The sequence below is a fragment of the Oikopleura dioica genome, chromosome 1 (genome assembly GCF_907165135.1).
Source record: "Oikopleura dioica chromosome 1, OKI2018_I68_1.0, whole genome shotgun sequence".
NCBI classification, from domain to species: domain Eukaryota; kingdom Metazoa; phylum Chordata; class Appendicularia; order Copelata; family Oikopleuridae; genus Oikopleura; species Oikopleura dioica.
In genome coordinates, this window is record NC_137291.1 from 8363417 (window position 1) to 8383463 (window position 20047).

At 41.6% G+C, this 20047-nt stretch overlaps 7 protein-coding genes and 1 long non-coding RNA gene across 8 annotated transcripts; 7 read left to right on the forward strand and 1 right to left on the reverse strand.

Annotated features, from left to right (window-relative positions):
* Nucleotides 1–878: 878 nt before the first annotated feature.
* On the forward strand, nt 879–2508 carry LOC145711944 (uncharacterized). The gene is made up of 7 exons (XM_081789634.1): nt 879–1069; nt 1117–1344; nt 1390–1551; nt 1595–1734; nt 1780–2035; nt 2079–2246; nt 2292–2508. Exons 1-7 carry the CDS (start codon nt 879–881, stop codon nt 2506–2508), a joined length of 1362 nt encoding a protein of 453 aa, XP_081645760.1.
* A 427-nt stretch (nt 2509–2935) lies between these two features.
* On the forward strand, nt 2936–4838 carry LOC145712378 (uncharacterized). The gene is made up of 6 exons (XM_081790075.1): nt 2936–3173; nt 3221–3460; nt 3507–3668; nt 3711–3850; nt 3898–4363; nt 4409–4838. The coding sequence occupies exons 1-5, from the start codon at nt 2986–2988 to the stop codon at nt 4176–4178; spliced, it is 1011 nt and encodes a 336-aa protein (XP_081646201.1). The 5' UTR covers nt 2936–2985; the 3' UTR covers nt 4179–4363; nt 4409–4838.
* Nucleotides 4839–5594: 756 nt separating this feature from the next.
* Nucleotides 5595–6154, reverse strand: LOC145711945 (uncharacterized). The gene is made up of 3 exons (XR_014135205.1): nt 5988–6154; nt 5836–5905; nt 5595–5757 (listed from the first exon to the last, which is right to left on the reverse strand). It is a non-coding gene; the product is annotated as an uncharacterized LOC145711945 (long non-coding RNA).
* Nucleotides 6155–6930: 776 nt separating this feature from the next.
* Nucleotides 6931–10584, forward strand: LOC145711946 (uncharacterized). The gene is made up of 11 exons (XM_081789635.1): nt 6931–7089; nt 7166–7687; nt 7730–8729; nt 8813–8931; nt 9022–9170; nt 9213–9434; nt 9488–9745; nt 9789–9904; nt 9952–10155; nt 10203–10384; nt 10429–10584. The coding sequence occupies exons 1-11, from the start codon at nt 7078–7080 to the stop codon at nt 10492–10494; spliced, it is 2850 nt and encodes a 949-aa protein (XP_081645761.1). The 5' UTR covers nt 6931–7077; the 3' UTR covers nt 10495–10584.
* A 31-nt stretch (nt 10585–10615) lies between these two features.
* Nucleotides 10616–12096, forward strand: LOC145703694 (uncharacterized). The gene is made up of 4 exons (XM_081781082.1): nt 10616–10796; nt 10841–11085; nt 11128–11374; nt 11421–12096. The coding sequence occupies exons 1-4, from the start codon at nt 10630–10632 to the stop codon at nt 11680–11682; spliced, it is 921 nt and encodes a 306-aa protein (XP_081637208.1). The 5' UTR covers nt 10616–10629; the 3' UTR covers nt 11683–12096.
* A 492-nt stretch (nt 12097–12588) lies between these two features.
* On the forward strand, nt 12589–13724 carry LOC145711289 (SH3KBP1-binding protein 1-like). Its single transcript, XM_081789011.1, has 6 exons — nt 12589–12666; nt 12710–12856; nt 12904–13064; nt 13112–13286; nt 13340–13440; nt 13487–13724. The coding sequence occupies exons 1-6, from the start codon at nt 12595–12597 to the stop codon at nt 13530–13532; spliced, it is 702 nt and encodes a 233-aa protein (XP_081645137.1). The 5' UTR covers nt 12589–12594; the 3' UTR covers nt 13533–13724.
* Nucleotides 13725–14128: 404 nt separating this feature from the next.
* Nucleotides 14129–17890, forward strand: LOC145711288 (uncharacterized). Its single transcript, XM_081789010.1, has 9 exons — nt 14129–14231; nt 14275–14399; nt 14443–15437; nt 15549–15750; nt 15802–16839; nt 16904–17099; nt 17143–17370; nt 17450–17643; nt 17686–17890. Exons 3-9 carry the CDS (start codon nt 15235–15237, stop codon nt 17824–17826), a joined length of 2202 nt encoding a protein of 733 aa, XP_081645136.1. The 5' UTR covers nt 14129–14231; nt 14275–14399; nt 14443–15234; the 3' UTR covers nt 17827–17890.
* A 28-nt stretch (nt 17891–17918) lies between these two features.
* Nucleotides 17919–20046, forward strand: LOC145711290 (uncharacterized). Its single transcript, XM_081789012.1, has 6 exons — nt 17919–18056; nt 18276–18420; nt 18468–19097; nt 19163–19407; nt 19448–19598; nt 19638–20046. The coding sequence occupies exons 1-6, from the start codon at nt 17937–17939 to the stop codon at nt 19847–19849; spliced, it is 1503 nt and encodes a 500-aa protein (XP_081645138.1). The 5' UTR covers nt 17919–17936; the 3' UTR covers nt 19850–20046.
* Nucleotide 20047: the final 1 nt, after the last annotated feature.

Below are 20047 nucleotides of genomic sequence, written 5' to 3' on the forward strand. Positions count from 1 at the left end.
ATCGGCAATAATAATGAATAAACAATTATTTTCTTGATACTCGGAGAGAACTATAAATTGTCTAATATTTTATTAGGAACCGGATTGAAAAGGTCATTTTTGACTTTTATGTCTATTTTCTTTGAAGATTTTTTATTTATAATTTTGACTTGATGCTGCCAGATTATGTTAAAAACCATTGTGAATTTAGAGTTTAATGATATAATATTCAAGATCTGCGTTGAATAAATGGCATCTCTGACTAGAGGGTAATAAATTGGCGCGGAATGCTATAAATCGTCTGATCAAGACCCTGCCAGCTAGATGATCGCAACTTTTTGGCACCTGATTTATGTGCCAGCACGCGAATATCTAGTGGTCAGATACTTCCTTTTATCTATTCATAAAACGCATCAAAAGTTCGAAATACCCGCGGAGCCCGAAACAATAACTGCTCAAGAAAGTTCAATCTTTGAGTTAATATTTTGGAAACATCGAGCTAAAAATCTCTTGAAAATATTTCAAAATTATGTTTGTATGCTGAGCAAGGAAAATCTTCCTTACATATCTGAATTTGCTTGCATTGAAAAGCAAATCCAGTATAAAATTTTCTATAAGCATAATAAAATAAAATTTTGAAATAAAATGATCCATAAATTATTGACCATAAATTATGCGTATCTTACAAATAAACACTTGCAAAAATTATCGAGAAAATGTACCATTATTAAATGACCATTATCTCGTTATTGACAATACCTTCAGGAATTTAGGACTTGATAAGATGGCGCTCGGGTCGTATTTTACTTAACGACGTAAACTTAAGCAATTAGAGTTCGCAGTTCATCATTCATTAAATCACATTTTTCGAAACAAGATTTATTTTTGAAAAACGAGAAATGGGAAGAAAAGCTCAGCCCGGATCAATGACAGGATGGGGCTCATGGGGAGATGTCTCGCACCCCGGAGTTTCCATGGTCCTCGCCACTGCTCTCGCCATCGTCTACTTTATTCTTGAGATCTACCATGTCAAGGGTGTGCAAAACTCAACTGCCAACCCCAACGATCTTCTTGCTTCTGCCGCTTTTACGTGAGTTGATCGAATCCCAGAATTCCTTGAACTAATCCATTACTTAGTCTTACCGCCTGGACCTTCATTCTCATGTTCTTCGGAAACGACTGGCGATTCACCTTCAAACTTCATGCTCTTCTGGCTTTTGCCGTGACTCTGTCTTTTGCCATTCTCTCAGCCCAGGAAAATGCCGAAGCTGCCACTGTCCAAGCTCTTTCTGTTGCAGCCTGTGTTCTCGCCTGGTGTGCCGTTGTGTGCCTCACTCACGTTCTCTACGTCTGCTTCTGGAACATGTTAGTATTCCCGTTATATGCATCGAGTTGAACTCATATTTTTAGGTTCGAGAAGCGATGGGAGAAGAAAGACCGCTCCTGGTTCGCTACTGTCGTCTGCTTTTTCCTCACTGTTCTTGCCTTCATCTTATGGCTCAACTCTGGCACTGTCAGCATGACTCCACTTATGAGCAACTGGGTCCACGGACTCTTCGTTGCTGGAACTTGGTAACTTTTTCTATGCATCGTGAATAATTAAAATATAATTAAGCTTCGCCCTCGTCGCCTGTCTCAGCTATATCTTCGGCCTTATCAAGGACGGTGACCTTCTCGACCTCTACTGTGGAATCGCTTGCCTCGCCCTCACCATCTTCTGGATCGCTGCTGTTGCAATCACTCCAGACAACATGGGTATGTTGTCGCAAACCAGAAAATTTTGAATTCATGTTTTTTAAGAAAATACTGTCTTTCTCACCGCGATCATCCTCACTGCCTTCAACACAGTCATTTTGGCTTACCTCTCATTTTCTGTTGTCAAGAGGTTCTGGGACCAATCCTGGTCTGGTCGAATTTTGGTCATCACTGTCGTCCTCGTCGTCATCCAGTACACTCTTGCTATGACTGCAGACCAACCTAACAGCGGCGCGAACCAGGTTACCCCAGTTGTTACTGTGGCCAACTGGTGGCTCGGAATCCTCTCTGCTGGTTTTGCGTAAGGGAGAATGGACAAGCAGAGTATTAAAAAATAATTAAAGGTGCGCGATTGCCGCTTGCTTCTTCAGCGTCATCAAGATCCACCTTCCAACTTCTTTGAACTTCAACGCTGCTGCCCTTGGACTCTACGTCGCTTACTTCGTTACTGAATGCTACAACCGATCTAAGAATAACGCAGTATCAACCAACCTCTACGATTTCAGCCATCGGTAAACAACACAAAAATATCAAGAAACTATCCATTTGTATTTTAGAAAGGGAATCGCATCCCTCGCTCTCTGCGCTGGTATCATCGCCCTTCTTCTTGTCTCTCTTATCATCAAGGCTTTGGTCTACAAAGGAAAGAACGCTGGAGACACCTCTGAGCCCAAACAGAAATTGAAGATCATCTGCCGATCTTGCTGCTACACTAAGGTCGTCAATGTTGATGATGTTGATGAGACAGGAATTCCAGGACCGGCTCGACATTGACACCATAAAATAATATAAAAATATTTATATTTTATAAATAAATCCATCAAAAATACTTCAGTTTGAGCCCAAAGCAAGTCGAAATGTCAGTAACTTCCTCGAGTGATTAAGCACGCGATCTTCTAAACCCATTTTAACACATTCTTAATCTCCTTTTGATTACTGTATGATCAGTCTGTGCGTGTGACAGTGTTAATATAATTCTGTGAAAATCTTAATAAACGAAAATTCAGTAAAAGATCAGCGTTTTCATCAGTGAGGAGTTTTGCAGAAATGTAGCAAATGAACATTTGAAAAAGTTTACGTTAGAAGATACCATTCAAAGGAATTTAGTACCTAATCAGATGCACGCGGTGGATGGCGCTAGGCTTACCGTCTTCATTTTACGATGCAGCCTTGATCAATCTGATTTTTCTCAGCATCCGCATTCATCTCATCACATTTTTCTGATCAAGATTAATTTTTGAAAAAAGAGAAATGGGAAAAGCTCAGCCCGGATCAATGAGAGGATGGGGCTCATGGGGAGACGCCTCACACCCCGGAGTTTCTATGGTCCTCGCCACTGCTCTTGCACTCGTCTACTTCATTCTCGAGATCTACCATGTCAAGGGTGAGCAAAACTCAACTGCCAACCCCAACGATCTTCTTGCTGCTGCCGCCTTTACGTAAGTTTAACACAAGCCCAATTTTCATAAATCAATGTATAACTTAGTCTCACCGCCTGGACCTTCATCCTTATGTTCTTCGGAAACGACTGGCGATTTACCTTCAAACTTCATGCATTTATCGCCTTTGCCGTGACTCTCACCTTCGCCATCCTTTCCGCCCAAGAAAATGCAGCATATGCTCAGACGGCTGCTGGTGTTCAGGATCTTTCTCTTGCAGCCTGCATTCTTGCCTGGTGTGCTGTTGTGTGCCTTACTCACGTTCTCTACGTCTGCTTCTGGAACATGTGAGTGCTTTTTTTGTAAAGTACCACTTTTGATTTACATATTTAGGTTCCAAAAACGATGGGAGAAGAAAGACTATGCCTGGTTCGCAACTGTTCTCTGCTTCTTCCTCACTGTTCTTTCCTTCATCTTGTGGCTCAACTCTGGACCTTTGAGCATGACTCCACTTATGACCAACTGGGTCCATGGGCTCTTCATTGCTGGAACTTGGTAACTTTTTCTTACCACCCAAGATATTAATGAAAAATTAAGCTTCGCCCTTGTCGCTTGCATCAGCTATATCTTCGGCCTCATCAATGACGGTGACCTTCTTGACCTTTACTCCGGAATCGCTTGCCTGGCCCTCACCATCTTCTGGATCGCCGCTGTTGCAATCACTCCAGACAACATGGGTATATTTGACATGAATCAGTTTAAATTTAGCTCTTTTTTCTTTAAGAAAACACCGTTTTCCTTACTGCAATCATCCTCACCGCCTTCAACACAGTCGTTTTGGCCTACCTCGCATACTCTGTTGCCAAGAAGTTCTGGGCCCAGTCCTGGTCTGGTCGAATCTTGGTCATCACTGTCATCCTTGTCGTCATTCAGTTCACTCTTGCTATGACTGCAAACCAACCCAACAGCGGCGCAATTCAGCCAACTCCGGTTGTTACAAGCCAGAACTGGTGGCTCGGTATCCTTTCCGCTGGTTTTCGTAAGGCAAACTCGATAAGAACATAAATAATAGAAACCTTTAGGTGCGCGATTGCCGCTTGCTTCTTTAGCATCATCAAGACCCACCTTCCAACCTCGTTGAACTTCAACGCTGCTGCCCTTGGACTCTACATTGCCTATTTCGTTACCGAGTGCTACAACCGAACTAAGAATAACGCTGCGTCAACCAACCTCTACGACTTCAGCCATCGGTAAATAATTGAGTTTTCTCTAAAAACTTCAAATTTGTTTTACAGAAAGGGAATCGCCGCCCTCGTTCTCTGCTCTGCTATCATTCTCCTTCTCCTCGTCTCTCTTGTCCTCAAGGCCTTGACTTACAAAGGAAAGACCTCTGGAGACACCTCAGAGCCCAAACAAAAACTGAAGATCATCTGCCGATCTTGCTGCTACACTCAGGTCGTCAACGTTGATGATGCTGATGAGACCGGAATTCCAGGACCGGCTCGACATTGAAATGAAAATAAACGAAAATTTTCTTCGATAAATAAAATTCAAAGTTTGAGCCCAAAACAAGGCGATGCCTCAGTAACTTCCTCGAGCGCATGAGCAGTTGAACTTCAAGAACCTCATTTTAACACATTCTTAATCTCCAATTGATTACTGTATGATCAGTCAGTACGCGTGACAGTGTTAATACAATTCTGTGAAAATTTTGATAAATAAATTTTGAACAAAAACAACACCAGTGTTTATGATTTTTATCAGAAATTCCGCAGAAATGTCAGAAAATAGACAAAGAGTATAAAATTTATGAGCCGGTATTTTGTTGATAGATCGTAATCTTGAGTTCTGGGACCTTTGAAAGGTGCTCAATTAATTAAAAATGACTTTATGAGGCTGCTGAGACTTGGAGGAAGTAAATTTGTCTCCGCTATCCATATTCTGAAAATTTATTTTTGCTGGAGATATTTGGCGAATGATAAGTTATCCGATTCTGCAAATTCTTCTTTTACGCTCTGCTCAATTCAAGGAAGAATACATCATGCCAGTACGTTTCCGTTTTATTTCAATGACTAAAGCTGGAATAACGCTCTTTTGAGGAGTAATTCCTCACTGTTGAAGTCTTCACATTTCTATTCGAACCTAAAGGAACTCGTCTTTAGTTTTTCTTACGTTACATCATACCCAGCGTGTTGACAAGTGCATTCATATAAAATTGATCTGTCGAACGCTTTATTGAATTCGTAAAATCAAGCTGCCGCGCGTTGAATTCTTCCTTGCGTCTTTTCGAATAATCAGCTGATAATTTATGATTTGTTAAAGACATGTAATAAGTTGATTTTATCGTCCTGTCGCAAAATTTCGTGCTTATATGACATTTTTATGATAATAAAAGTCTTCCTAAGAAGCTTATTCTGATAAATATTTCGGAAAAAAAGATTTCCGTTTAGGCTCATCCAAATATACGTTTTTTTTCTTAGGTCAACCAAGTTGAAAGAAAAAGCTGACATATTTCCTGAGTTTGCGAAGTTGATTCCGATGGCGGATTCGTCTTTTCTTCGCTGCTTTCTCCGCCAATATTTCGCGCTCTTCTTCGTTTGAAATTGAGAGCTGTCGTTTATCAAGCTCTTTCCTACGCTTTTCCCTGAAATTTAATGAGTCTACGAATGTCTATTCGAAAGAATGCATGAATACTGGAAGAATGTGCGAGCCTATGCAGTACCTAAGAATAAATTGTTCGTTCTCGTATTCAGCTCGGCGGAATTCTTCGAGTTTACGAGTTCTTTCAACAGCTGAAAGCAATAAAACAAGTCGATATTATTAAACTTCTTTATGAGCGCCGCAGAATGAGCGAAATGAACTCTTGGCGGTTACCTTCTTTACGGGCACGCCTAATACGGTCGCTTTCAATCGAGATCTTTGACATTTCTTCCACTAACATGGAGTTCTCTACCGCGGACTTTTGTCGTCGGCGGCTCTCGATTTGAGCTTGTTCTAAAATCGAGATTCGTTCATCATCACGCTTTTTGTTATCGGCGACGGATTTTAGGTAGCCTTTCTTTGGTTCCTTACATCGAAAATTTAAGTTCGACTTATTTGTAATGAGCACCAATCCTTGTCTGTATCTGAGTCTCCTCTGATCGGCTTCGAAGTGTTCATCCTTCTTCTTTTCCCTTCAAAGTCAATACAGTTCTCCCTCAAATTCTAACTCTATTACCAATTCATCTGTCTATCCAAAGCCCTCTGCCTGCCAAACGCATTTCTATCCTCATTCTCCAGAAAAGCCGCTACAACGTCTCAAAACAACCGGTTCAGAAGGGATAAAAAATACCTGATAAGCTATTGTACCATGAATCTCTCGACATTTTCTTTGAAATTTTTAGCGCTAGAAATCTGACTCCAGCTGACGGAATGATTAAAATTGCATTTTCCCAGGGAATTAGAACAATGCATGCAGGATCGGGTTTTCTCCGCCCATTTTTTATACAAGAAATGAAGACAGACTGGTTTTGGTGGATTCATTTATTTCATATTCTGTAATTATGGGTAACATTTTTACAGGAATTGTATAGATAAAAGAATAAATCACTTTATAATTTATATTATTAGAGATCAGGAACCAGTGTCATTTTTTCATTTATTTGCGGCATTTTACTCTCGAGTAAATAATAAGGAAAAGTATCTGCAGAGCTTAAAATATTAATTTTTGTAATTTTAGAATTTCATCCTCTGCTTTGAAAGCATTCTTTCTGCCTTCTTCATCAAGTAATGGTTCGGTCCTTGGCGCTCGGCCAATCAGGCTCGAGAATTCCGTCCATTCAGCGCTTGGCATGAGTCAAGAAGGATTTCCATTCTCGAAACGCTCTGAATGAGAAACTCACACTAGAATGGTGCCAATATCGCGCAATCCCTCTTTTACGCACATTTCTCTAAATCTAAGAAATAACTGACTACCAGTCGCATCATGGCGCACAAGGTTAGAATTCCCAATAAAGAACTAATTCTGGGCGATTGATCTAATTTTGCTGGTGTATTAAAATTATGATTTCTAGGTGGCAGTTGTGCCCATCTTCGGGGTAGACCCCCCGTCCGAGCTTTTCCAGCTCTGCGAGCGCTGCTTCCGAGCATTTACCGTGGCCAGAATGGACAAGCCGTGGATGAATTCTGTCGAGTGGAATATCCTCGTTGAATCAGAAAACCTCCCTCTTCCCGATACTAAGTTCCGTCCCCTCATCGAATTCGCCAAATACGAAGAGAAATTCGACCGAATCGCTGCGGCCGGAAATTCTTCTCAAAAACTGAAAAAGATAATCCGCCACGCATTGACCTTGCAGTGGAATTCTACGGACATCCTTTCTCCGGTCAAAAAACGAACCTCGCTGGGCGGAAATGGTCTTCAGCGAGCCAAAGTCATTGTTCTTGCTGGAACCATTGCCAAGGAAGATTTTGATGCGAAATTGATCACGGATTCGGTTTTGAAATGGGCCCTGAATACAGAAATACGGATCGTTCATTTAGCCGACGAGAGGGTTTTTAAAAACATTGAGTTTCTCGATAGCAAGCAAGAAATAACGGTAAAAAGATCTTGTTTTATTATGAGAATGAGGCAATTTTAGCGTTTCTCCGATCTAGTTGGAATCAGTCTCGCAGAAATGGTCTACGAAAAGCGCATTCTAGCGACGCCGGAGGGAGTTTCAGAGACAACAATGAAGTTCATGGATCAAGAATACAAAATCAAAGTCACAGCTAGGGAGAAAATCAAACTAGTGGAGATCCGTGCTGAATTGACAAGCAACTCTTTCGTCAGCATCCTTTCGCAGCTGCTCGGAGAGCGGCCTTTTCAGGGCACTTGCTCGGCTAATGTCAATAAAGATCTTCTACCGCTTGTTGGGAAAATGTTCATTGTCCGGCTGAACGAAGAACGTGTCGCGGTTGCTTCTGTTTCTCGCCCGATCCTATCCAAGATCGTTTTCCAGTTCAGAAAGACAAAGGAGAATTTCAAGCTGCCAATTCTCAACAACAAAACGCCCATTGAAAATTCCTATCCAGGCCATATCCTATCTGCCCCAGCTAAAGCCACTGTGGACATGACTCGCTTCGACTTCAGTTACCTTAAAACCGCCGCGGACAATAGCGGCAAAGGGCTTTCTCTTCTCCAGCGAAAGATCGAAGAAATGACCAAATTCACCAAAAAAGAAGGAGTCGACCATGACAACATTTTACCCCGAAAACTGCGTGTCAGATCAACGCCTACCAAAACGCCGATGAAATGTACCCCAACATCAAGTGTTCCAAGCACGCCTCGGCAAAATTCTAGCACCAGGGGAGCGACCCCACAGACGCCGCAAAACGAAAACCGGGAACTTAAACGGCTCTGCCGATATTTTCCTGATTCTATTTCTTCTTTGGAGGATCAAATCAAAAACGCGATGAAATATTCTTGCTACGTTACTGTTTGCAAATTGTGCACGAATTTCTTGAGCAAAAACGCGCAAATCGGACTCAAAGAAATGCGAAAAACGAAAGATGAAATCTTTGACGGGAAAAATGAAAACATAACGCGTCTCTGCAAACTTCAATTTTTATTCTACCTCTTGGATAAAAACACAAACGAAGGTAGCGTTTCTTGATTCTCTTAGATTCTATTTCATGTGATGTGTATTTCGATCAGTGCGTATTTCTTTAATACATATGTGTAGGTGAACTCCGTGAGCTGGGGACGCTTATGCGCTGGTTTACTTTTTCAAGCTCGCCTGCTGATCTCAACGCGTTTTTCGAGGAGACGATTATTCCACTTTGGATTGAGAAAAACGATAAGGTACATGACAGTTATGTAGTCTACTTAATAAATTTGTCAAGGAAACCATTCTATTTAGATTTTATATAATACCCATTTTTCAATATTCAGGAGATGATTCAAAAACTGCTAGATGTATATAATGATCTGATGCTAAATGTTCCAAAAGTTCTTGTCAAATACCTCCCCGCTAATTCCGACTCCGATTCAAGCTCCAATGAAGAAGAGGATGAAGATGCCATTACAGTCGAGCCTTCCAGGTAATCTCTCAGCCTTCAAATCTTCCTTATCACTGTCTTTAGTGTCTCAACAAGTTCTGTCATCAGCTTCTCTTCGAGCGTGTTTTCGAATAATTCCCGAGCGGTAGAATCTTCAACCCAAATGTTCTCTCGGAAGCTCTCGAGCTCAAACCAAAACCGGATGATCCAAATCAGAAACATGAGCGAACCACTGAGAAAAAGTCACAGAAGAGAATCAAAAGCAAGAAAGGACCCGTCGCCATTAGCGAACAAATTAGGGCCTCGGTAAGAAAGAAAACTCAATTCTTTCGAAATGGTTTCCTAATTTCACTCTTTAGCAAATCCGATAGAGCGAAACGCGCACTGTTCATGGCTTCACCAGATCCAAAAGCAGCCCAGAGAGTTCAAAATTCAACAAATTCATCAAGAGTTCAAAGTCAACCACAGCCATCATCATCATCGTCGAATGTTCACCGCACGCCCGGAAAAAGCTTACCCAAGCCCAAAGTCCTCCACACTAGAAGCGCCAAAGACACTCCTCTCAAAGCTCAAGAAATTGGAACGCGTTCGTCGAGGTCCAAGTTCCGTTCTCTGAGGTAAATCAAAACCGCTAAAATCTCATTTTCTCCCCCATTTTAGAAGAGAAAGGAAAAGAAAAGTTTCAACCTCAGACGTCGTCAATCAAGTCGAAGAATCGCCGATGAAAAATTCGGACTACACTCCAAAAGCAGGGCCTATTCGCAAGCTTCTCAAAGGTTTGCTCATAAATGCAGTCATTACAGAGAGCATATACTTATTACAGAAGACGACCAGCTCAACAGATCGGCTTTGAATTCGACGGCCGACTTGTTATCCCCTCGCGATGGCAAATTAGCCCACTCGTTGCTCTTTGGTGGTGATAAATCAGAAGCAAGCTCGTCGGATGATGAAGTTATCTCAAGCAGATCAGCTGTTTCTGAAAAGATTCCCCCAGCGAGATTCACTTTTACTTCACCTATCCGAGCAGGTACCGAGCAGCTATCCCACAAATTCACTTGTAAACATAACCATTAGGCAACGAAAACGAGCTCCTCTCGCCTTCAAAAAGATCACATCGGCGGAAAATGACAGCCGAAGTGGGGCCCTCGCCCCTGAGTAAAAACGACGATTTGTTGAACAAATCCTTTGATGATCTCAAATCTGGCGAAATGGTCGGCCAAAGAGCGGTGGTTCAGGATGCGAACTCCAGTGTTAGGGTAAAACCTATATTCTTCGACTTTTTTTCATGTAAAAATCATAGATGAAGAAGTTTCCAGGCGTGAAAACAGCTAGACGCAAACTTCGCCTCTCCGAATCAGAAAAATAAGACCCTTCACAAAATCAACTATCAACTTTCACTATCTCTTCTATTTTATACTTAACTCACTGCCTTTAATTTCACACCAGAATTCACGGAGCTCAGAAATCATTGTTTCTTCTTTAGAAAGATGATGCTTGAGAAATGACGAAAACGAGGAAGAGGCGCATTTCAGCGTCGAAAAAGACAAAGTCGCGGACGAAGACGAAACGATCGAAAAAGTCGAATGAAAATGATGATGTCAACAAGGACTATTCGACGCTTTTCAACTCACCGACGCTGGGTGGAAATGATGTCGAAGCTAAATTACGGTAAGAGCATTTATTCGAACGTTGAATTGAAAAGTTTTTTTCAGTGACCGTATCCTCAAAAAGAAAGCCCAATCGGAGCTTGAATCAGAAGCAGTGAAATCAAGCACGTCCGACGATCCATCTGACACTTCCGCGAAATCAAGCTCTGCCAAATCCTCATCAATCGCTTCGTCTGGCAAGAAGGGCGCTTCAAATTCCTTCGATCGCAGGGCCTCTCTTGCTACTTCCAATCATAACCCGTCGTCGGATGGAGATGATGAAAATTCAGAGAAAAACTCGGCCTCTTCTGGTTTATACAGGGAAATTATGCGCTTTACTAGTTCATTTTTAGGATCACTTGCTTCAAATCGAAGTCAGCTGTCGTCGAAAAACTCGCGCATGAGTGATGAAGAACCAGGCCTCGATCCAGAAGAGGCAGCGGCATACGACGACATCGAGAATCAACTGATCGCCGATCAGAGCAAAGAAATTGAGTATCTCAACGGAATCGACGAACCGATCAACAAGGCGGACTTACCTGTTTTAGTCAAGGAAGAAAATACTAACGGGCCTTATATGAACGAGCCGATGAAATTACGGTAATGAGCTCTTATTAATTATTTGTAAAGGTTATAAAATGATCAGAATATCCCGATTGAAACGGACCAAAATCTGGGTGCGCGCTTTAACAAGTCCTGACGAGCCCGTCATCAATGACGAGGTGGATCTTGCAATAGCCGCGGCGAAAGAGGCTAAAGAAGCCGAGAAAAAGGCCGCGACAATTTCTGAAGACGAAGTTGGCGTCGCCATTTTCGACAGTCCATCTCAGGATTTTGCGAAAAAGACGCTCGACATGGAGAACAAGCTCAAAAACGCAATTCTTGAGCGGCTGAAGAAAAAGATATAGCGTCGTTTCTTCTTTCTTTTTCTTAATTTTCACAAGCCGTTGTTCATCATTGCCGACGCCCGTCTATTCGGAGCGATTTCGTTCTTCTTTAAAAAATCGTCAATTAGGATATCCGAGATTACAAAATTTAGGTGATTTTCACTATAATTTCAAGCACTGTCTTTCTTGTAAATATTTACTACGCAAGTTTACAATTTCTACTTTTTTCAATGCTTCCAGACTATCCACACGATTGCCTTCTCTTATAATTATTTCTGTACTATTACTCCTATCAGTTCCTTACTTTTCCTACTCGTTCAGTTTCTCATTAAATATTTTAATATTTTCTCCACTGTTTTACCTATCTTATCCTTTTTACTGTATGCATCCGTTTTTTCCTATATTTGCGATATGATTTCTTCTATTTTCTGTATTCTTAACTTCTCAAAACACGGGCGCGCTACTATACCCTCAAAACACGGGGTCCAATAATTGGACCACAATGCATTATTCAGCCCCGCGCGGCGCGCCAAATTCATAGTGTGAAAAATAGCGCTCAGAACTTTTGCCTCTAATTGACGTTTCCGTTGTGTAAAAAAGCTCGTTAATGTATTGTTCGAGAGCTTAAACCTTCTTCTTTAAAGATTTACTATTGTTAATCAAAAAATCCGTTCCGATTTTCAACCAGAGAGCGATAGAGAAATGTGGCGCAAAACGCCACCACTTTTGAGTTTTCATTCGAAACTTCACACAGTGGTTCGTTTCCGTCCTATCAGCTCACATTACAAAATTCAGGTCAAACAGATTACTACAACGGGAATTACCGGGGGTCAAAGTCGCCGTGGTCCAATGATTGGACCCCGTGTTTTGAGAAGTTAACAATTGATATCTTGATATTTGAACCGTGCTCAAACCAATATTCAGAAAAAACAAATGAAACCCATTGTCGAAGACGACGAAATCGTACGCATAAATGTTGGCGGGGTAAAATTCACGACACTCAGAGTAAGATCAAAAGTAATTGTCTATTTGTGATGCATATTTTCAGAGTACACTTTTGCGCTACTCGCATTCGATTTTGGCGCGAATGATCAACGGGAAAATACCACCACGGCGGGATAGCGAGGGAAACGCTTTCCTTGATCGAGATCCTCAAATTTTCAAGTATATTCTGGAGTTCCTCAGGTCGTCAAAGGTAAGCTTTCTTCAAAAAAAATTCTGATTGAATAATTCTGTTTTCAGGTAGTGATATCAGATGATCTGATACAAGGAATTCTCCCCCAGTTACTCCACGAAGCCGAGTACTTCATGATTGATCCTCTAGTTGAAGAACTCAGACATCGGCAAGCTAGGCTTAATAAAAGAGATGTGTTGCTCGTTTGGAATGAAGGAGGAGTTATCAAGTAATTTCATGAACTTCAAAAGAAGTAGTTAAACATTTAAACTTTAGATTTAATTGTACTGACGAAGACGTACTCGCCCAGCTAGATTACCTAAAACCACCAATAGTTGGGTTGAAAAAGACACGCTCGATCGCCACCATTCAATACGACTGCGATTTCCTCGTCGCCATCAATCATTTTATCAACAATGGATTTACCCGCCCCGATATTATGTCCAGCAAGGTGCCAGTCAACAAATGCTTATAAAAAAGCTCACCGAAGAATTTCTCTTTCAGATAAATTACTTTTGGTCGGGGACTTATATTCCAGATAGACCGCCCTTTACGTTCCTTCGAGAAGGGGCTCCAGAAGAACCATCGCAGTACATAACGACAAGGTTCAAATTAAGACCAAATTATCATTACTTACTTTATTCAATTCAGCCCAGACTTTTTGGAATCTCAAATAACTTCAAAAGAACAAATTTAGAGCACTCTTCGTTGCTCTATTTTTAAAAACTACTTGACTGTTCTAAGCTGGAGTACAATTCTTGCCCTACTTCTTTGACAAGTAGTTGTCTTCTCTTTCCATTTGTCCACACGTGTCCTATCTTTTCTCTTTCTCGCAAATCTTCACAATTTCTTCAACTGCTTCTCACGAACCAAGCTTCCGAAAATTCGACAGTGGACGACAGAAATTAATACTTTTTGAGATTGAAAAATCATATCAAACTGGGACGGGATCAATCTTATTTCTGGATACTTGCGGAAAGGGATGAGCTGAAGAAAAACGTGATAGTTGATGAACATCGGGCCAGAAGCTGGACCTGAGGAGTCAGTCGAGGCTCTTCTGGCTTTTACAGTCGACAAGCGTCAGCGAAATGCCGAGGCAGCATGTCCAGGAAAGCTTCAGAATTCGACCAGACACAATGCTTGTAAAATCAACAAGGATGATTCTGAAACTCGAAAAAAGAACTGCGCAAAGAAGCACTTTTATCAAACACAGTGCGCCAGGCACATCAGATACTGTAACGGATAGCAAATGAGTTAAAGATTAAGTGTATGTTTTTGTTGATATCCGGGTGAGTACAGACGGAGATCTTCTGCACCGTGCAAGTCGTTTTTCACCAATCAGCATTCTGATGAACTTGTAGATGTCGACGATGTGCCTACTATCGAGTCCCTTGAAGTAGATATCTTGCAACTCGAGTTGCTCTTAACTTCGTTTTTAGTCTTCCGACGCGTTTCTCGTTTCAGAAAGCTCAAACCCCACAGATCATTGCCAAGCAAACCAAAGTGACAATTTGCAAAAAATGAGCGAACTTCTACAAGAAATAAATGTCATTTCCTCACCAGGGTTCGTTCCTTACAATTTTGCTCTTTTTCATCAAAGTTTTTAGAAAACGCAAGAGACTTTACGACGAAGAAGCTTCCGAGAGCATATTCTCCGAATCGTCCCATTTGGACTCCGACAGTTTGTTAGCCAGTCCGTGCAAACGCGGCAAGCCAACCCCGGATATTGTGCCTGAATCTAATAATTCGCTCATGGAAACTTGAACACCCTCCTTTTCTCGTGTTATATTCGCCCTGCCACCAACAACCGTTGCGTTGATTCCTATTCTTTCGAAACAAAACAAAAAAAGACAACTTTTATTTCTTTTAATTCATGTTTCTTCTTCTCTAAAAAATATTTTTACTACCCCAAACACAAGCAAAACACAGCCATCAAGTTCCACTATTACTTTCTTTGATCGACGAAACAATACTTACCAAAAGATAAAAATACAGTTGTATTCAGTTCAAGTTGGACTTTCAACACTTTTTGATGCAAAACAGAGTTCTCCAGAAATTTACACTTTTCGATGTTATTTGAAATAGACAAACATACTTTCATAGACAAATTTATACGATATTTTTCAACCCATGTCCGAGATAGGCGTAATTATCAAAATGCAAAGACCAGTTTCTATTCTGTACGAAGAAGGTGCGCTCATATCCTCCCATTTTCGGTCGAATTAGTTTCAGGTTGAAATTTTTTCGAGCATTTTTAAAGCAGGTTGTCATTTTGCGGCAATTTTTTTGCTATCGTCCAAGTTTCAATGTTTGGTTGAATCGCTCCAAAATGCTTCATCTCCTCTTTTTTCTAACTGCTCCGACCGCCAGTAAACCCTTTTTTTCCCTCTTATTCATTAATGACAATTATTGAAAGTTCTACTCCCTTTTGCATAATTTTTCATCTTAGAGAGTTGATCGTAATCATGACTGGGGATTTGGGAACTGGCTTCGGCCCGGGCTTTTCCTGCAATATCAATGAGGGTCGACATTTGGGCAAAACTGTTGGGATTTTTATGGGACACAAGTTCTTTCATCCGAGCTCAAAACGAAATCTCATTATTTCAGGCTTTGAAAGATTCACTCGTGACTAGTTATTTTTCGTACTCGTCCTTGATATCAAAATTTTTAAATTCCTAAAACAGCACTTGTAAATCTTCATCCGGTTGTTTTGACGATATCGCGCGCAGCAGTTCGCCCAGGCAAAAGAAAAGGCAATCGACGAGAAGCTAAAGGAGAATGCGAGAACTCATGAAGTTGAGCAGATCCGAAAAAGAGATGCTCGAGGCTTGGAGAGAAAAAGGGCTGAAGGAGGAGTCTCTTTTCTCTACGATCAACCTCAGATTGTTGAAAAATATCAAGAAGAACGCGACAAGGTAATTATTCAAAATTATATGCTTGCCAAACCAACTGATCATTTTTCATAGCGAATAAAAGAGATCGAAAAAGGCTACATGTTTGAGTGGCAGAAGAACGCCCCGCGAGATCGCTTCGTGGACGGAATTCTTCCGACGGAAATTGCTTCGAAGCCACAGATTCATATGCCTTTTAATGGACCGAACGTCATGCTTTCCATTCCTTGCTTTCGATGCAAGCAGCATGGGCATCTTACTTACGATAAAGTCTGCCCAAGATACAGTGAGGATATTTCTGAAGCAGAACTAAAAGAAATGGGCAAGAGTTTTCAACTTGTTGAAATCGACCCGCGTAGAATCGAAACGCTCGTCGAGGACTTCACAAACGAATACGTCAATTATCATGGAGCACCAGAAGCTTCAATCGCTAAGGAAAAGTTCGCGTACCGACAGAGTCAGTTTGCGTTGAATCCAGAGACGACGAAAATCCTCCGGGAACAGTCTGGCATCGATACGATGATCCCTGTGATGGAGCGAGAAAAGCGTCGAAAAGAAGATCTCGAGTACGTTGAAGGACTCGGAGTTGTCGGAAGGCGGGTGCTTCTTACAACTGTCCGAAGAATGATGCGCGAGAAAAAACGAAAGCTTCGAATGAAACTCCTGGAAAAAGAACTCTTTGATCTTGCTGATAAAATTTACATTTCTGATGACTCAGACTCGGAGGGAGAGTATGAAATTGACATTCCTGAGCTCCAAGAAGAATTCACGAACGTAATCGACGAACTTGTTTTTGGTTCTGAAGCGCCTGTTGTTAAAATTGAACCTATCGACGATACAATTATCAAATCCGAGCCAGTCAATCAGTATCCGGAGCTCGAGGCGGCGGTGAAAGTTGAAATCAAGGAGGAGCTCACAGATGCCGAGGAAAAAATCAGGAGCCGTTTGACGAAACGCCGTTGTGAGGAAATAGTAAAGCTTAACAACTTAAAAGCAGAATACAAACAAGTAGTGGCTGATGCGTCGTCGGAACAAGATCCATTAGCGGAGGCCGTTTCCGTCTATGTTGCTGAAGGATCAACAAAGAAGGAAATCCAGTCAAACCTCAAGAAGGTTAGTTAATTGAGTTTAATGATCAATGGACAGTCAAGCGGGGGTTAAAACGATTATTATTCAGTTAGAAGAGGAAAAGAAAAAATCGATAGAAGCGCGACTTCGTCAGCGGTTGCAAAAGCAGCGGCGCCAAGTTGAAAAACTTGAGCATGAAATCAAAGGCATCACCGAGACACTGGACAAAACTGACGAAACTAAAGCGCTTTATGAGCTCAAACTTAGGAAGGAGAAAGGTTTTGAAGCCATCTCCAAAATAAAAGGTAGTCGAGCTATGTGCGACCTTTATATTTACGACGTAATAAGGAATCGAGGAACGCCTTCGAGAACTAGACCAACAAATTGTCGCCGAATCGCAACAGCGAAAAGAACAACAACTTCATGAAATGAGCATTGTTGCGAGCAGAACTGATGCTGAGAAGCTTCTTCGACAGCGAATCGAAGAAAGGAAACATGAAGCGGATAGGGAAGTCCGGCGGCGAGAGAGGGAGGAGAAAAGAAAACTCCGTAAAATGAACAAAAAGCTTGAGCGACTAAAGAAAGGGTGTCAGCAAAATAAGCGCTTATTTCTTGCAAAAATGTAATTTAAATCGAACAACGCGCGCATCCTGAATAAAGGCCGAGCAAGAAGAATCCGAAACCCTCCGCCAAGTCGGCTTCGCTGGATCTGTTGAAGAAGCCCATAAAAATTTCAAGCCCAAACGAAAAGTTTCAGAATCCGATGCTGATGTCATCGTGTCAAGTATTTGCCTACCCTCCAAAGAAATAACTGTGATGACCAAAGAGGAAAAATTAAAACTTCAAAAAGTGAGCATTTACTACTCATATGATCAATAAAGTCGTCTTTAGGAAGAGGAAGAAAAAGCCAAGGAAGCTGGAAGAGTCTACGTGCCAAAGACGGAGATAAAGAGCTTCGAAAAAGAAATCAATGGAAAGAAGCATAAAATCGACGAGTCATTTCTGTCCCAGTTCGGCATCAAGCTCGACTAGTTCCCACATTTCATCGTATCAAGTTCACTTGCCTGCCTCTTCTTATAAAGCTCGTATCAATAAAGCACATGTTGATTTGATATATTCAGGAGAATAAGAAATCGGTAAAAATGTCGAATGGACCGAGATATAGAGGAAAGACTTTCCATGAGTACATGTCCGCAAAGTTCTGGCATCCTGCCAGTAAGCGGAACATCGTCACTGTCTGGAAGCGAAAGCAGCAGATGGAGGTGGGTAACCTAATTTTTCATCATTCCATATTTTTGTATCGATAGATCTAGTTCACGTACATAGGATAATCTTAAATTTAATCGCGCAAGGCGGCTGCTAATGCTTGTGGATATGTGCAGCATATCTTCTTGCTTTTCTGATGATTTCAATGGTCACACAGGCTGCCTAAGCGATCTAAGCCTCGCATAATCTCGAAAGCGCATTTAAAATGAGTCTAGGCGGACAAACGCAAGGAGCAGGAGCGCGCAGAAGAGGCAAGAAAAGAGAATGAAAGGAATCTCGTCCAAAAAGCGCTCGGCGACAAGAAGGCCATGTCCGGCGTTTCCTTCCTCTACGAAATGCCCAACAATATCATGCCAAAAGGTAAAATTATCATTTTCTCTTCCAATGGCATTCATTTAACTCATCAGATATCAATGCTCCCGAAAATCAAGGAGACCGCCCTGGTCAGACGGCCAAAAACTTCGAAATCAAGTTCGAGTGGCAGAAAAACGCCCCTCGCGATTCCCATTTTAACACAATGGGAGAAGTCCGTAACTCCATCTTCAACCACAAACCCTTCGGTATCGAAGTGCGAAATGTCAAATGTATGAAATGTGGCGAGTTTGGTCACTCAAATGTCGACAGAGTCTGTCCAATGTACGGCAAGGTCGGTGATCGAGACAATCCAGAGTGGGATTTGAAGAAGGAGCAAATGGAGATCCTTGCGAGCAGACTTACTCAAAATTCCGGATTCAAACTCAAAGACGTTGCAAAACAGCATGTTGGTGATCTGTCCTTCGATCCATCGGAGAAAAAGTCGAAAAGGCGCCGTGAAAAAGAGGGCGAAATTGAAATGGAATTCTTAAAGACCCTGAATCCAAAGGAAAAAGAACAGCTCTTGGAAAAACTTGAGGAGCAGCGCAGGAGAAAAAAACAAGCCGAGAAGAAGAGGAAAAAAGCGGTCAAAAAAGAACTCAAAGCTGAAATGGCTAGACAACTTGCATCGAGCAAAACTAAAATCAAGCATCCAAAGGTTGAATACGAGCAAAAACCCATCGGTAAGATCTTGATCCCTCCTTGTCGCAATTTTTATCGTCAGCGTTAATTAATTTGTTATTTACAGTCGAGAGCGAGGACGAGGAAGACGAGCCTGGCCCTTCCACTCCTGTTAATATCACCCTGCCAAAGCGAAAAGACGAGGACGAAAAAGCAAAGATACTCGCCGCAAAGAAAGAGTTCGCTAGAAAACTGGCAGAGATTAAGCACATGATGGAGCAGGAGTCCGATTCTAGCGACGATGATTCATCTGATGACTCGGACGACTCTGATTATGAAACTGGTAGTAGTCCTGACGCTGCCCAGAAAAAGGTATTTTAGATTCGTAAAGGCGAAAATATATCAATTTTAGGACTTACCAAAGAATATGCCACCACCACCGAAACCTGGAATGATTCTAGTAAAGAAAAAACGCGCTGCTCCAGTTGCTAAAAATAACGAAGAAGATGAGGCTAAAAGAAAGCGAATCGAGGATTTGAAAGCGCTAGAATCACAGATGAAAAGTTCGTTGACAAATTATATTTACAATTAACAGTATTTAGTGGTTCGAAAGCGACTAGCTGAAAAGCAAAAGACAGAGCTTAAAGAGAGCACGAGGCGCCTTCAAGAGAGCAAAAAGCCGCGTAAAGAAGTCGAGCCCACTCCGATTGTTAATGAGGATGATCTTACGTCGGGCCTGTTGGATTGTATCGATTCCAGCCGCACTCAATGGAAGCCTACTAGTCTTATTGCGTATGACTCGGACTCAGATTAATTTATCCATCTCTCTCCTTTTTCGTTTTCTGTTTTATCTTCCATGTCGTTTATGTTCAAGAGTTTCAGGTGAAATCAAAGGCGCGGAATTATAAATTTGAAACTCTTACTTGCTCAACTATCTGTCAAACTGAAGACCCAACTAATTTTCTCTCTTGAACGTCCAAGATTGATATTTTTCCTTAATACAAACTCATTC